The following is a 16,066-nucleotide window of genomic DNA, read 5'->3' as shown; positions in this document are numbered from 1 at the left end:
CAGCCAGCCAATGGAGTTTTAACCTTATTTTATTCAAACATTTTAATACCATCTAATTAGTTATGCTTAGATATAAAAAATATTCATGATTTAGAGTCACATTACTAATCTGCTGTAGTACATGGCAAAAAGAAATGGCATAAAAAAGTTTTAAGAGGCATGGATATAAAAAAAGTTTTTACAATAGTGCCATGAAAACGTATTTAGTCAAGTAACTATTCATGTACCGCCTAATATCAAAGGGATAAAACTGCAGTATAAATACTGAAATTGTTTTCTTAGCACTTACTATTTGGCATTAAAAATAGGAGTGATGAATGTTATGTTATGCACTTTCTATTAACTGATGCAATACATTTTGGATATTTGTAAGATATTTCTTATGCTCTAGGAAGTATTAGTTTGCATCAAGATCATTCTGCACTTATTTCAAACTCTCACCCAGTGAGAATGGACAGTCATGTATTTAACTGGGACTCAAAACCAGAGTTTGTTGAAACTCAGTATTTCCATTTCACAGGAAGCTGGCATATCAAAATTAGTTTTCATTGCATATAAAAATAAAAACTATTTTTTTAATTCCCGAAAAAATCAAATTCCTAAATAATTTCAGAAAAATTAATTTTTTGATTCTTTAAAAATCTCAGTTTGAAATGGCCTTTTTATGCCATGTCAAAGTAGTACATCATATTAAATGCTGTTATACCTATTGTGAAATGCTATTTATTTTCATTTTCTTAGTATGCTTACCGTCATATACTATAAAAAAGGTTTTTCCAAAACAAACATTTTCTGAAAAAAATGTGTCTAAAATATTTCATTAAAAAGAAAATGCACAAAAAGTCAGTTTCTTTGGAATAGCATCTTCCATTGCCAACTGTTTTGATAAAACTTCCGATCAGACATCTGATATCTGTTCTCTACTTTGCCATACCATTCTTGCATAAACTTTCAGCAAGTGCCCCTTTATATGCTCAGATCAAGGCATGATAGAATCTAATGTGTGATCCACACAATAATGACTGTGGGATCCATCATCAGATCCAACCATGCCTTATTGCCAGTAGAGGGGAGCTCAAGACTGTAATCACCAGATCCCCCTGCACTGGCTCCTGCTGCTGCGAGTCCCTCATCTGACAGGGCTTTCAGTGGGGGCAGAGTACGGTCCAGCTGACAAGGTGCCCAACCACAGGGGAGTCCCTGGTCACACACTGAATTACAGGCATTATAAGAACAGGCCAAAGTTATTACACATCTTTGTGGAACACCTTTGTGTCTTATCCCTTGATTTATCACACTGTTCATTGATTGAATATGTAGCTGGGTCACAACTTAAGGCATGGTTAACTGGTTAATTATGCCTTAAGTGTAACATGTAGATGGGGCCAAAGTCACTTTCAGGCCTCAGTCCTGCAAGGGCTTCTCTACTTCCTAAAAATGTCAGAAAAATAAAACTATTGATATTTTCCTGGTGTTTAGTAGGGGTGTGCGAAACAGGCCGCATTCAATTCGGATTCGGCCCATATCAGGGGATAGTGATTCGATTCATTGATTTGGATCACTGTCCTAATTCAATTCAGCCAAATCCAAATCTGAAGATTCAATGCTGATTTGCAGAATCAGCGATTCAGCCATAGACACAGCTTTAACTGTTTTTTCTACGTACCTCAACTGTGGTGGTGAGAAGCCCCCCATAGGCTCCAAGGGGACTGAGGAAAACCCTGAGAGCCCATGTGTGGCACAAACAGGCCCCCCTCACCCTGGAAAACTTACCTTTGGGAGCGCAGCCGGAACTGGAGCCATGGCCGCGCGAGCCAGCATTATGCTGGCTCTTCAAACAGCTGCTCCTGGGGTGGAGGGTGCTGGGCCAATGGCAGAGACAGCAGATGCCACTGCAGGAAGATTTAAAAACCCCACTGGAAGCCAGCAAGGGGAGAGGAGGGAGAGAGAGCCAGCAGGGAGCACTCCAGGCGTGGTGTGACTCCTGCAGCTGGCGGAAGCATTGCTGTAGGCACGGAGAACAATGTCCCTACATTAGGCATTTCACAGTTGATAAACAGCATCAGGGTAGGGAGAACAGTGTCCCTGCATTAGGCTGGGGAGGATCCATACCCTGCCCACCCCCCCAGCGACCTATATTTCGCAGCTGATAAACAGCATCTCTCTCTGGGAAGAAAGGGGGATGCCAGACAACGGGAGATCAGCCCTCTGGCACCAGGGTCTAGGGCTCCAGCTGCTGTACCACCCAGGCAAAACTACTGGAGCCAAGGTCAATGCCTGACCCCTTAGCAGAGGGGCTCACAGGGCGGTGGAACTACACAAGCAACACCCAAGCGGCTGGCGAGTGGACAGGGTGTAGGGGAGGCGGAGCCCCAAGGAACATCGTGGTACAAATGTAAGTACCTCTGTCACCAGGTCCCCCAAAAAGAAGAACACCACTGAACTCCTCCTTTTTCCCAGTAACATCAAGTTACGGCAGGCGAGTTAAGGTGGGGTGCCCTGGTGCAAGAAGACAGTATGGTACTCGCCACACCCACTAAAGTCATCACAGTGGTGCATTGGCCGGGAATGGCAGCTTCTGCATTAGTGGATCAGGGATCCCGACCCAGGTCAAAGCAGACATGCAGGCGCTGGCAGTAGCTCACGCGGAGCTTCTAATGCAAGCCATTCAGGCAATAAGACAGGTGCTGGAGATACAGCAGCTGCAGGGGGCCCACCAGCAGGAGTGGATGGAACGTAATGCCACCCTGTTTAAGATGCTGTGAATGACACAGGACGATGATCCTGAGGCCTACATAGAGGCATTTGAGAGAACAGCTCTTCATACAGGGTTAGACTGCACCCAGTGGGCCCACCAGTTGGATGCTCTCATGGTAGATCAAGCCCAAGCAACCTATCGAGCCCTGTCGAGGGAGGACGCCCGAAACTACGACATGGTGAAGGCTTCAATGCTATACTGGCTCGAGATTTCCCCAGAGAGCCACAGGCAGGCATTTTGAGCCTGGAAATCCAGAGAAGTTAAGAGGCCTTGCAGTCTGCTACAATACCTGCAAGATGCTCTCAATAAATGGCTTCCCACAGGCTGGTTTGACCAGGAGGGTGTCATAGATCAGGTCCTGTTGGAGCAATTCCTCTGGGACTTGGAGGAGGATACCCAGGTGTGGGTAAGGAGGCACCAACCCTGGTGCAGTGTGGAAGTCCTCCACCTCGCAGAAGCTTTCATCAGCTCGGAGAATGAGCATGGTTGGGGGTGAGACCTCTGTTCCCCAATAAGGAGCTCAGCTAGGGAAGGAGAGAGGTAAATAGGTCTGCAGAAGGGAACATTGAGGGATGTGGTCAAGCTGGACATATTGCAAGGGAATGCAGACTGGGCTTTAGTGACCTGGGTCCTGGTTTGGCTACATCCACCCTGCCCCAAAAAAGGGCAAAGGAAGGGGATCGAGGTAAGCCCATGGACTGCAGCTTTGGTTCTACTGCACGAGGTAGGCTGGAACCGTCCAGTCGTGACAGCCTGGATTGGGGATCGGGCAGTAAGGGCGACCCTGGACACGGGATGCTCACAGTCCCTCCTCCATGCGGATTTGGCCCCATGAACCAAAGTAAAAGAAGCCGGACGGTTGGTAACGACCTGCATCTTAGCTGACAAGATGTGCTTTCGGAGCTGCTACCTCCCCTTGAAGGTAATGGAATTCAGAGGCAAACTATGAGTCGACTTGGCCCCAGTGCTGACCTGTGAGATAATCTTGGGCCGAGAACAGAGGCCATTTTACACGGTACTTGAGCATGTGTGAGCAACCGAGGAGAGAAAGCAACTAAGAAGAGGGGAAGGCTGGGCTGAGGAAACCGCCCCCCTACCCCCCGCCCCCACAGAGTGAAGCTGTATTGATATGGAGCAGGTGGCCAGCACTGCACAGTTCTGCCAGGCTCAACAGGAAGACCCAGAGCTCAAACGGCTAGGGACAGATGACCCAGGAGAGGGGATGTCCAGAAGCCACTCCAGCTTTGAGGTAATAGGGGGGCTACTATACCGGTTCCAGAGGGGTCAGGAGGGGATGGCGGAAAGGTGTCAGCGAGTGCTTCCATCTTTGCTTTGCAGACAAATTTGGAAATTGGCACACAATTCCCCACTAGGCAGTCATTTAGGGCATACCAAAACCCGGGAGAGACTAGTTGGGGACTATTTTTGGTCACGTCTACAAGACGACATAGAGAGATGGGCAGCAGCCTGCCCAGAGTGCCAGAGAGCCCAGGAATGGAGACCATAGAGGGCACCCTTGCGACCCTTGTCCATAATTGAGACACAGTTCTCCCACGTAGCACTCAACATTGTGGGGCCCCTACCAAAGTCTCACAGAAGATACCAATATGTGTTAGTCCTAGTGGATTATGCCACACGGTTCCCGGAGGCAGTTCCACTTAGGTCTATTATGGCTACTCGCGTGGTGGAAAAGCTCCTAAAATGGATCGCTAGGGCAGGAATCCCATGCAAAATACTCACTGACCAGGGGACAAATTTTATGTCGGCTGTGATGAAGGTTCTCTGTAGCACCCCCAGCATCACCCACCTGAGAACATCAGTTTATCACCCCCAGACAAATGGCTTAGTCGAAAGGCTAAACAGGACCATCAAAAGGATGCTCCGACAGTGCACACAGGAGGACCCCCATAGATGGGATACCATATTGACCCTGCTACTGTTTGCCCTAAGAGATGTACCCCAAGAGTCAATGCAGTTCTCACCTTTCCAGTTAGTATATGGGCACAGTCCCAGGCGTCTGTTACAGATTGTCCAGGAGGAATGGGAGAGGCAAGTGGGGCCCGGAATAGTAGCTGAAAGGTATGGACAGCAGCTACAAGACCAGATCAACAAGGCTCACCAGATTGCTTGCCAGAATCTGCAAGTCATGCAAGAACAACAGGAGACCCAGTATAATAGAAGAATGAAACCCAGAACAGTCTCACTTCCAGTGTCAACAAGTAAACACCTTGCAATGCGGCAAGGACCATTTAAGGTGATCCGCCAGGTAGGCCCAGTAGATTATGAAGTGCTCAAGACCGGACACCATCGCAAGTATCAAATTTACCATGTAAACCTCCTCAAGGCTGGCTGGCACAAAAAGAGGAGACAGTAGAGGAGCTGGGACCCCCTGCCTAGAGTTAGGGAGATCCAACTGAAGGGGCAAGTGCAGCTAGGGAAAAGATTTGGATACCAATCAATGATGGGAACTGGAGGAGGTGACAGAAGCTTTCCGGAACATGTTCCAAAAAACCCCAGGGTGAGTGCAGAGAATTGAGCACGAGACCAGGACACTGCCCAGCGCACTAGTCAGGGAGAGATGGAGGCCTATACCCCAATGATGGCAACGGGAAGTACTACAAGAGATTGAAGAGATGAGGAAGCAGGGAATTATCCAGCCGTCCTGAAGCCCATGGAGCAGTCCAGTCATACTAGTGGCTAAACCTGATGAATCACTCCACTTGTGCATTGACTTTCAAAAGTTAAATACATTAGTGACCTTCGTCGCATTCCCCATGCTTCATACTGCCCACCTCGTTGAGAGAATCGGGGAAGCCAGATACATATCCACCATCGACCTAGCCAAAAGCTACTGGCAAATCCCAATGCGAGCCACAGACTGTGCCAAAACCACTTCTGGAACCCGCTGGGGTCTGTTTGAAATCGTACAGATGCCCTTTGGGCTGAATGGAGCGGCGGCCACCTTTCAGAGGCTTATGGACACCCTGTTGGCACATGTGACATATGCAGAGCTTATATTGATGACATCTTCATCTTCACCTCAGATTGGCCCCAGCATCTCAAGGCCCTGAGAGCAGTTTTGGGAGAGCTTCAAACAGCTGGGTTGACCTCCAATCCAAAAAAACGTAAACTGGCAGGTACAGAAACTAAGTACTTGGGGTTTTGTGTAGGATGGGGAACCATCCGACCCCTGGGGACAAGGTGGAGGCAATATGTTGATTTGAAGAACCATGCAACCGTTGGCAACTCCATTCCTGCTTGAGGCTCATCAACTATTATCAGAGACTTGTACCGCACTTTGAGGAACTCACTGCACCCCTCACACATGCCCTTAAAGGGAGGTCATCAGGGATGCTAAAGTGGATGTCTGAGATGAAAAGAAGCTTAAAGGATCTGAAGGAGACTATGTGCCACAATGTGGTGGTACATACTCCTGACTTCTCCGCCCCTTTTATTTTGCAGGCGGATGCATCCAACAGTGCCCTAGGGGCTGTGCTACTGCAAAGCAGAGGATAGTCTTCGCAAGCTGCAAACTCAGCTAAGCCAGAACCAGGTACGCCACAAGAAGAGAGAGGGTGCCTAGCAATACGTTGGGCAATAGAATATTTTAAATATTATTTGATGGCCCGGGAGTTCCTGGTGGTGATGGACCACGCCCCACTGCAGTGGTTAACCAAAACAAAAAGTGAAAATACCCGCATCACCCACTGGGCACTGGCTCTTCAACCTTTCAAGTTCATGGTAATGCACCACCCCGGCAAGGATAATCTAGTGGCAGATTTTCTCTCTAGATGTTTCAGCTCGGAGCAGCCAGCCGAGGAGGAACATCAAGCAAATGAAAAAGAACATCAGGCTATTCGGGAGGCCATACAAGAGGTCCAGACACCACAAGGCAGCTTAAGTGGGGAGGTCTGTGGTGGTGAGAAGCCCCCACAGGCTCCAATGGGGCTGCAGAAGACCCTGAGAGCCAATTGTGTGGGACAAACAGGCCCCCCTCACCCTGGAAAACTTACCTTTGGGAGCACAGCCGGTACCAGAGCTGCGGCCACACGAGCCAGCATTATGCTGGCTCTTCAAACAGCTGCTCCTGGGGCAGGGGAGCACTGAGCCAATGGCAGTGGTGGGAGACGCCGCTGTGGGAAAATTTAAAAACCCTACCAGAAGCCAGCAGGGGGAGAGGAGGGGGAGAGAGCCAGTGGGGAGCACGCCAGGCGTGGTGTGACTCCTGCAGCTGGCAGGAGCATTGATGCAGGCGTGGAGCCTGCATCAGGGTAGGGAGAACAGTGTTCCTGAATTAGGCTGGGGAGGATCCATACCCCGCCCCCGCCCCCCCATTGACCTGTTATTTCGCAGCTGATAAACAGCATCTCTCTCTGGGAAGAAAGAGGGAAGCCAGACAATGAGAACCCAGCCCTCTGGCACCAGGGTCTGGGGCTTCAGCTGTTGTAACATCCAGGCAAACCTACTGGAGCCAAAGTCAACGCCTGATCCCTTAGCAGAGGGACTCACAGGGCGGTGGAACTACACAAGCAACACCCAAGCAGTTAGCGAGTAGACGGGGTGTAGAGGAGGCGGGGCCCCAAGGAACATCACGGCATGAATGCAAGTACCTCTGTCACCAGGTCCCCCAAGAAGAGGAACACCACTGAACCCTTTCTTTTTCCCAGTAACATCAAGCTGTGGCAGGAGATTTGAGGGGGGGTGCCCCAGTACAAGAAGACAGTATGGTAGTCGCCACGCCCACTAAAGTCATCACATCAAGGTACCAGGCTCGGCTTATGAACACTGCAATGCTGAGGCAGATGGAGTGTTCCATAAGAGCGCAGGAGATCCCTGCTGCTTCCCCCTGGCTCTGTCATTGGCTGCGGGGGGACCCTGGCTTCTCCCCCAGACCCAGGAGGCATCAATTGCTGAGCCAGGGGGCAGCATCCCCTGCACACTCCATAGTGGACCGGACTGGAAGTGCTCCCGTGGGATGCTCCATCTGCCCCACCATCTCAGCGTTCATGATCCGCCTGGTACCTTAAAGCGTGTAGAAAAAACATCTAAAGCTGTGTCTACGGCCAAATCATTGAATCTCTCCGAATAAATTCAGAGCATTCCGATTCAATTTGGAGAGATTAAAGGGTCTCCTGATTTGATTCAGATTCAGAGATTCAGCCACTGAATCAAGCTGAATCTCCACCAAATCGAATCAACAACTGAAGCCCTAGTATTTAGATATCAGAGAGATGAGAAGCTTCAAAAAAATATGCCTCCCCCCTTGCCCAAAAGCAGGAAATGTGAAAAAGCTTAGAATACAGGGTAACCCTAACCATTCTGCTGCACGATTGGCTGAGGAGCTGTGAAGCATAGGCTCAGTGACATTCTGTACCTCCTGTATGTGTTGAGTCCCACATCGGTTCTGTACATGACACCACAGAGGGGAGCATGAGAGATGGGGGCCCCCATCTCCACATGTAGAGCACACACTTGTTCAGGGACTTGCATAGCAAATCAGGGCTGCAACAGACACAGAACTATCTTGCTGCAAGTTTTTGATTCTCACCCTCGTAACCCCTCCATTATTTTCTATTCGTACCCATTTATTGTATGGAGGCAGATGGGACTGAATTTCATCCACACGTGTACAATACCTCTGAAGCAAGACTATCACCATAATTAAAAAAACCTCAGAGCCTACTCAAGCTCTTGCAAGCACTGACCTTCATGTGCCAAAAATACAACTTAAGAGTTTTTTAAAGGAATATTAAAGTGATCTTCACCCTTTTCTTAACACACACACACACCCACACCCACATACCCTTAACAGAAGAAAAATTCTTTGACAGACAGCAAAATAATTCTCCACCAACTTTTCCTCCAGTTTTTTTCCTACATATTTAGTATACTTATCAAGTATAATTAATTGGAGTGCCATACTGTCTCTGGAAGGCCCATGTCATGATGGAAGTTTCACCCTCAAGACTGTCTGGAGCCAGAAGTACCAGATCAGTGTCCTGTCATATTTTGCGAACACAGGTATAAAGAGCACTTCACAGAGCCCTCCAGTTCTTGCCATTCAGAACAATGGAATGCACCTTACAGCTTAGTTAGTCTAGCAGGATAATATTACATTAACCCAGGCTTGAAAACAGTACATAGACATGTCACTCACCTCCAGCAATTGAGCCCAAAGTGAACCTGTAAGCAGACTCAGCTATCTGGAGCCAGATAGACCTCCCCATATCTCCATAAGATTGCTATGGGAAAAAAGACAGATATGAGCATTTGAAAGTCCTGTGGGAAAAAATCAAGGAGCCTATAAATTAGCTTCTGTAAAGTTAAAGGAAGAATTTGCTATAAAATGGCAGCTCTAAGACAAAAAGAAAAAGTACTAAGTAACTTCATTTGGAATAACAGGCAGCATTTTCAAATAAAACTTACATATAATACTACCTTTCCAGTATTCCTTGTCTGAACAAACCAAGTGCACTTGAAAAGTGTTTTACTGATGGGAAAAACAGATTACATAAACAAAATGCAAAATCATCTTTGCTATGTTTCTTTCTGACCCTGTGAGGTGCTAAGCATTCTCAATTTCTCCCAGCTTCAATAGAACCTGAAACCTAAATACCTCAAAGGCAGAGCTGAGCTGAATAAACAAAATCTTATGCTAACTTTACTGCCAAACTGTAAAGTGAAATACCTATTGCAATGCAGCATGGATTGGCAATGTATATATCCCTACTGGCATTGGTATTATGTTGCATATATAGAAATCTGAAGTGTACATATTCTGTTATATTTTCCTTTATTTGACTTTATTAAATGTTAAATGAATGGAACAGAGCCAAATTTAAAGAGAATACAGCTATGACATAGTCCAAGTACAAGTGTACCCACTAATTTACTTACTTTATTATGGGGGATTTTAAAAGTTGCTTTGTGCAAACTATCCCAACAACAACACTTTTTACTGCTGGGCCCCTAATCAATACTAACATAAGGGAGGCGTAGCTTTGAGTCAAAAAGAGGGTGGATCTTCATTGGGTTTTAATATAAATTACATAGCAGATGTTCACTGGACATACCCATTATGTCTTAGATCTTGCATTGCATGGGTTGCTGCTAGATTGCTTCACTGAATTTAATAGAGCTTCATGCTGCTCATAAATGACACAATGCAGGAGAAACATGTATGAGATTAAGAAAAGTTTAATGATTTTTAAATATAATTAAAAAACCCCTTTTACCTAGGCTCTCTCTCATTTTAAATAAATAAATAAATAAGGCTAAAACATGGCCATCAAGTTTCTTCTCCAAAGCGATCTACTGGAACACAAACTAAAAGAGAACAGGCAAAAACATAATGAAGGCAGCACAAAATGTTTTTTTTACTAATGTAGCGTTTTTAAAGCATAAAAATATAACCAAAGGTATTTCTTCTGATGTAATATGAGCAGTATATTCAGTATATTTTCTCTATAGGGACAATGGGAAAGAAAGTGGATAAATCTGGAGAATTTTCCCAATAATCCAAGAAGTACTAAGTTAAATGTTCAAGACTGAAAAAATACCACCAGCACCAACATACAGGTGTCTCGAGATTCATGCTGATGAAAGATACCCACTGTAGTGAATGCCAAAAAGTTATGGAAAAGAGCTAGTTCTTTCAACTCTTAACAGTTTTCTCCTGTTCTTAGCATGCCTACTTCTTTTTAGCCTTTTAAAGAGGTTTTCTTCCCTGCGAGCTTCATAGAGCTCCCATCAAAACCAAAGCATTATACTAAGACTTAAATCCTAATGAATACATCACTGGATGGTAAACTCAAATTCTTGTGAAGAAAATGCCACTTTTATCCCATTAAATGAATATTCACTATAGTTTGTGATCCACTTGTACGTTCAGATGGATATGTAAATGAGTATAATTAATGCTATAGCTTTCAGATCATGAATATTTATAAACAGAAAATTACTGTAGCTGTCATCCAAATGTAACCACCATGATATTCAGCTGCTAAGTTTAAAAAAAAAATCTTCTATGATGATAAAACCCATCAGCAAACATGGCTGAAAGGTGACTAATATTCATTCATGCAAAGTCTATAGAAACAGATAGAGACTTATGTTACTGTTCCCATTTTTCAGGGGAGAAGAGGGGGAGAGAGTCCACTTCCCCTTCCAACCATAGCTCCCTTGGCACAATAGCCTAATCCAATAAGAAAAGTCTTCTTTCTCTTGTCTAAGATACTTATTCAGTGTTACGCTGTGGAAGATAAACTAAGTAAGAAGTCTAGAAGTGGAAAATCTACCATATTTTCTTACATACAACATGCACCTCCCCCCCAGTATTCAGCAAAATTGGGATGCAAGTTTTAAGTAGGGAAGCAATTTTCCTCACTATATAAAAGAAGCAAGCCTGGAGACACTGTTTATGTCATGCAGTGGTCCTATGATAACCCTTTCACAGCCATAGCTATTGACCAAGCACTGTTGTGCCCAAAAGCAGCAACTGATCTACTGTCAGTATTTTGATGACGTTTGTGATACTGACACAATACTTTATTTATAAACCACTACTTATACAAGTACAATTCAGAGTAAAATACTAACAGTCTTGCTCCTGCCCTTGCAAGGATCTGAGGCCTAACCTTGTATAGCACGTAGAAGCAGCACGATATCCCAGGAAACAGTCTGGATGATACAGTGAGCACTAGGAACTTACTGGAGCCATTCTTTCTGGACCCTCAATATTTCCAGGAAGACTTACTTTATGTCACATAATCAGCCATAACTCTACAAAAATCTCCCCTACCCCCATATATTCTGCTTTCCAAAAACAAGGTGCATCTTTTATTTGGGGGTAGTGTGCTGTGCATGAGAAAATATAGTAAATACAGTCTCCTTCTGCCAGTGTAGGATTGTTCTCAAGAAAACCAAGAAAAGGAAATGACTACTCTTTGTAAAGAGCATTTAGAAAACAATAATAGCCAGAATAAAGACATAGAATAGGCTGGAAGAAAGCCTTACTCCATGAGTAGAAGGGTTAAAGGAGAATATATTTTATGCCAAGACCATATCAGGAAAGAGAGACAAAAGGGGGCAAGGTAGTAGAAATGGACTACTACTAGGTGGGTGCATGGTTTTTTTGCCAAACTCCTTTTTCAAACTGGGGTGTGCCTGCTACTTTAAAGGAGTCGCCTGAAAGACGACTAGCAGGTGGCAAAGGGGCTAATGAGAGACTCGCCTGACAGAAAGAGGCTGGAGCTAGATAAGTCCAGAGCCTGAACCAGTCATGCACTTTCTCTCTCCAGCAAACATGAAGTAAGGAGCTTCTGGCAGCAGAGCTCCTGAAGGGACATGGATTTAGCTAAACAACTCTATAAGCCTGGGAACAGAGGCAAGCTCCCTGGGCAAAGAAAGACTGGGTTTTACAGGCAAGTGGCCTTTGTTTTATGTTGAACCCCTAGTAAGAACAACGTGCGGCAGGAAAGCAACTAAGGGAATGGTGCGATAGAGACTTAGCCACGCAGGAGTCACTTGGCCACCAGGCAGGATCACAGCTGCCCTTGGGCAAGAACCTGCCACACAAACAGCTGGAAGCTACAAAAATCATTCTGTCTAATGAAAAAAGCATTCTAAAACATTCTGTATGATGGGAAACACCATGAAGAGACTAATGAAAACCAAAATTCAAAGCTGCACCTTAAAAATGTAATTTCATATTGTTGACCAGTACTTTTCAAAGTTTTCATTTTTCACCCGTCCAGACAAGTATCTGTCTAGCGTCTAGAAGAGAGGAAAAGATTGAACAGATTGATTCAGAAATCTATGAAACAGCTAGTTACTGATCAAATATTTTTGGACACCTACTTCATTAGCCTAAGTATGTGTGTACTTAAAAGCATGTGACAGAGCAGTCAAGGAGAAACACACCAGAAACTGAGCATGGAGAGCCTATTCAACCCACCAAAATATACAACAAGTCACAGAGTTCATGTACAGAATTTCATTACATTTTATGCTGTTCAAGACTTTATAATAACCCCTGTGGGACCACACCTGAGTCACAGCAGCTCAGTAGATTTAAGATTTCTTCAACAATGCAAGACTTAGACTCCAAATTTTCTGTGATTTCCTTGCCAGCTACCCTTGGGAATTTCTCTCTTTTCCAATTACACAGCCCTACAGACTGTTTTTAGTCTTTGCTGTACCTGCTTTTTCCTCAGACCTCAAGAAGAATGAATTGTATTTGAAAGTTTGCCTAAGTCGGTGATTCTCAACCATGGTGCTGCAAGAACCTTGCAACACCAGCACCACCATGACAAGGTTATACTATCCCATGTGCCTCTGTTTTCATGGGGCATGTTGGAGCTAAACTAAGAAGCGGCTGCAGCAGAAAGGCATAGCTGCCTGTATCAAGCAGGCAAGTGTGCCACTTCTGCTACAGCTCTTCCTGATTCTGCTCCAACATGCCTCCTCAAAACAGAGGCATGCAGGGCAGCTCTACTTCATGAAGTAGCATTTATCCCCAGGCAGAACTGTCCCATACACCTCAATTTTCAGGAGAAACAGCAGAGGTGGACTAGAAAGAGCTGTGACAAAAATGGAATATGTAATGTAATGCGGGCAGGTGCAGCTTTCTGCTGCAACCGCTTCTCAATTGAGCTCTGACATACCCCTTGGAAACAGAAGCATACTGGATGGTTCCATTTGCCCTGTGTGCCTCTGTTTCTGGGAGACACCATGCACGGCTGGACCAGCAAGGGTTGTGGCAAGAGTATAAACTCCTGCCACAGCTGCTTCCCAGTCTGACTCTGCAGGTGGTGCACAGTGTGGTGGGGTGAATATAATTACAATGTCAAATCAAATACTACATACTAAGTACTAAGTAAAATGTTTATATTACAACATGAATGATATATTTAATTAGTTTTTAAAATGAAATACTCCTAAGTTTCAAAAAGTTTTGGTGGAGTGCTTTGAGTCTAAAAAGGTTGTTAGTCACTGGTCTAAATGTATCCCAACCATGCAATTGGTCCAGTAAAAGATATCACCCACAAAAATCTTTGCCTCTTGTATATTTCCTAGACCATCAGGGCTACAACATCACTCCAACAGTATCTTAGACTTCCAGAGTCTCTCTTGTGGATGTAATTGCTCATAGGGATTTCAGATGCACATGGCTTTTAATCAAAGTGAGCTAAAAGAGGCAAGGGGCTTTCTAAAATCCTTGATATTTCCAAAAGTTAAGAGATTTCTGAAAAGTTCTTTTTCCTGTTTCCACCCCCACCCCTCCAAGAGATAGCAAATCACATGGCCATTAGACTAACAGACACTCAGAATATAGGTTTGCATCCTGGAGAAGCAGCTAATAAAAAAAAAATTTGTCACTGGAACATGTATCTGAAATCATTTCTTTTTCACTTGACAGCACCCGCCTCATATGTATTCAGTATCTAACCTGGTACTAAAAAGTCTTCTAATATATTCTTCTCAATTCACAAGACTGGTTCTATCTATACCAGCAAACATAGAAAACCCAAATCATTGTTCCAAAAGCAGCTAACTTGATGTAAGCCATGTGGTAAATAAAACTCAGACATACCTTCCTGAAAGGCTTACTTTAGATGGTACAGCTTTATATGGAAATAAGTTTATTAAGATTTTATAGACTGAAAGCATAAATAAAGGAATCTACACCAATAACATAATCAGGTGCTGCATCCTTTCCTTTGTTTTTTCATAACTGAATTTGGGGCCAATTATATAACCACATAACCTGTCACATACGCCTTTCTGAATTTTCAATGCAACTCTTTCAGTTGCCTGTTTTCACTGCAGTGTTAACTTGAGTGTTGATAGCTCAAGCTAATGGCTCCTGATTTAGGTTAGTCATACTGAAAAACATTCTAGCTGCATAATGTATTTGTAGAAGCAGCAGAATCCCACTGTATTATTTGCTCTAGCTTTGGCAACACTTGAGCTTCAACTAAATCCTGGTTCAGGCCAGTTAGCTCAATTTTGAATTGTCATTTAATTACAGCTAGAGATGTATATGCACATGGGGACAACACTTGAGAAATATCTTGACATAAGAACACAATGAAGAATCTCAGAATGTGAGCTATCTTTTCTTTGGAATTTAAGAATCATATTTTTAATTAGCTTCCAACGACTGCTACTGAAAGTCTATTTCATTTAACATATACATTAACGCTTGTATATCAAAACTTAAGTTTCTAGCTCTCCCTGTTCTGAAAACTTTCAAGATATGAAACAAATGAATGTCTGAGCCTAACATCCTATATAGGACACCTACATTTAAGGTACGTGAAATTTCTATAAGAGCAAAGAAAGGCGTCAGATGGAGTAAAGAGTTAACATAATGTACTATATAGCTATGTTTACAAAATTATGGTAAAGGTTAATATGAAATTGAAAGAAATAAAACAAAGCTCTGAGATTTCCAGAAATGTTTTAAAGCATTAGCAGATATGTTTTTAAATGGTTTTAAGAGTAAAAAATCTAAGTACATGGTCTTTCAAATTACTGAGAATTTCCTTCGGTATAGAGCCCAAAATCTTGTCAGAAAACTATTCAATGAAAGACTTGTTTCACAAAGGGTATTTTTGCACCTTTTTTTTTTTTTTTAAACTTTCATCCTTCTAGGAATAGATTTCTGTACATGGTTATACAGAATCAGAGATTCTGGTCCGTATAAGAAGTCCTCCAGGAGAAAATAATGTTCCTTTTAATGAATAAGTATTCAGGAGTCTTACAAACACATTCACATAAGCATTTTTACAATTTATTATAGCTATTATTATTTCTACCTACCTGCCTCTGAAGTTCTGCTATGTTGTAAGGCAAGGCACCTTCCGCCAAAGGTGCTATTCTGTCAATATCTGCCAAAGTCAAGCGCCTTTAGGAAAGACCAAGAAAAATAAAACCATTGTTAGACAGAAAAACAAACAACTGCCTCTTTCCTTTGCCCCCTCCCCCATTAATATATCCCCCTAAATAGATTAGAAGCTACTATAGAGAAGTCCAGTCCTGGGAATTATGAACCTTTTCTACTTTTTTTGTCCATAAACGGGAGAAAAAAATTCAGCACTATCTAGGATTGAGTCCTTGGAACCTGGTAGCACAAGAACTGCATTTATTAAATGAGTAGCCATTCCATACCTCACCCATACCTCATAATGTATCTCACATGTGATACTCTACCCAAGACAGCCCCTCTACTTAAAGTTTATACTATCAGCATAATAATATGCTTTATGTTGTGATATACTAATTATCCTGTGACTAGTGAACATG

The 16,066-nt window shown here is 43.8% G+C and overlaps 1 protein-coding gene across 6 annotated transcripts in view; it reads right to left on the bottom strand.

Annotated features, from left to right (window-relative positions):
* The window catches only part of SLC25A12 (solute carrier family 25 member 12), an 88,241-nt gene that overhangs the window by 30,225 nt on the left and 41,950 nt on the right, over positions 1-16,066 (bottom strand). For all 6 annotated transcript variants that reach the window (XM_019553677.1, XM_019553679.1, XM_019553680.1 and 3 more), the window contains 2 exons: positions 15,584-15,668; positions 8,916-9,000 (listed from right to left, as the gene is read on the bottom strand). In XM_019553677.1, coding sequence (XP_019409222.1) covers positions 8,916-9,000; positions 15,584-15,668 — 170 coding nt within the window. The remainder of the gene's footprint in view (positions 1-8,915; positions 9,001-15,583; positions 15,669-16,066) is intronic.

This window comes from Crocodylus porosus, unplaced genomic scaffold (assembly GCF_001723895.1).
Source record: "Crocodylus porosus isolate Cpor-Errol unplaced genomic scaffold, CroPor_comp1, whole genome shotgun sequence".
Classification (NCBI taxonomy): Eukaryota; Metazoa; Chordata; order Crocodylia; family Crocodylidae; genus Crocodylus; species Crocodylus porosus.
Note: the sequence above shows the minus strand (reverse complement) of the source record. Positions and strands in the feature narration are given on the sequence as shown.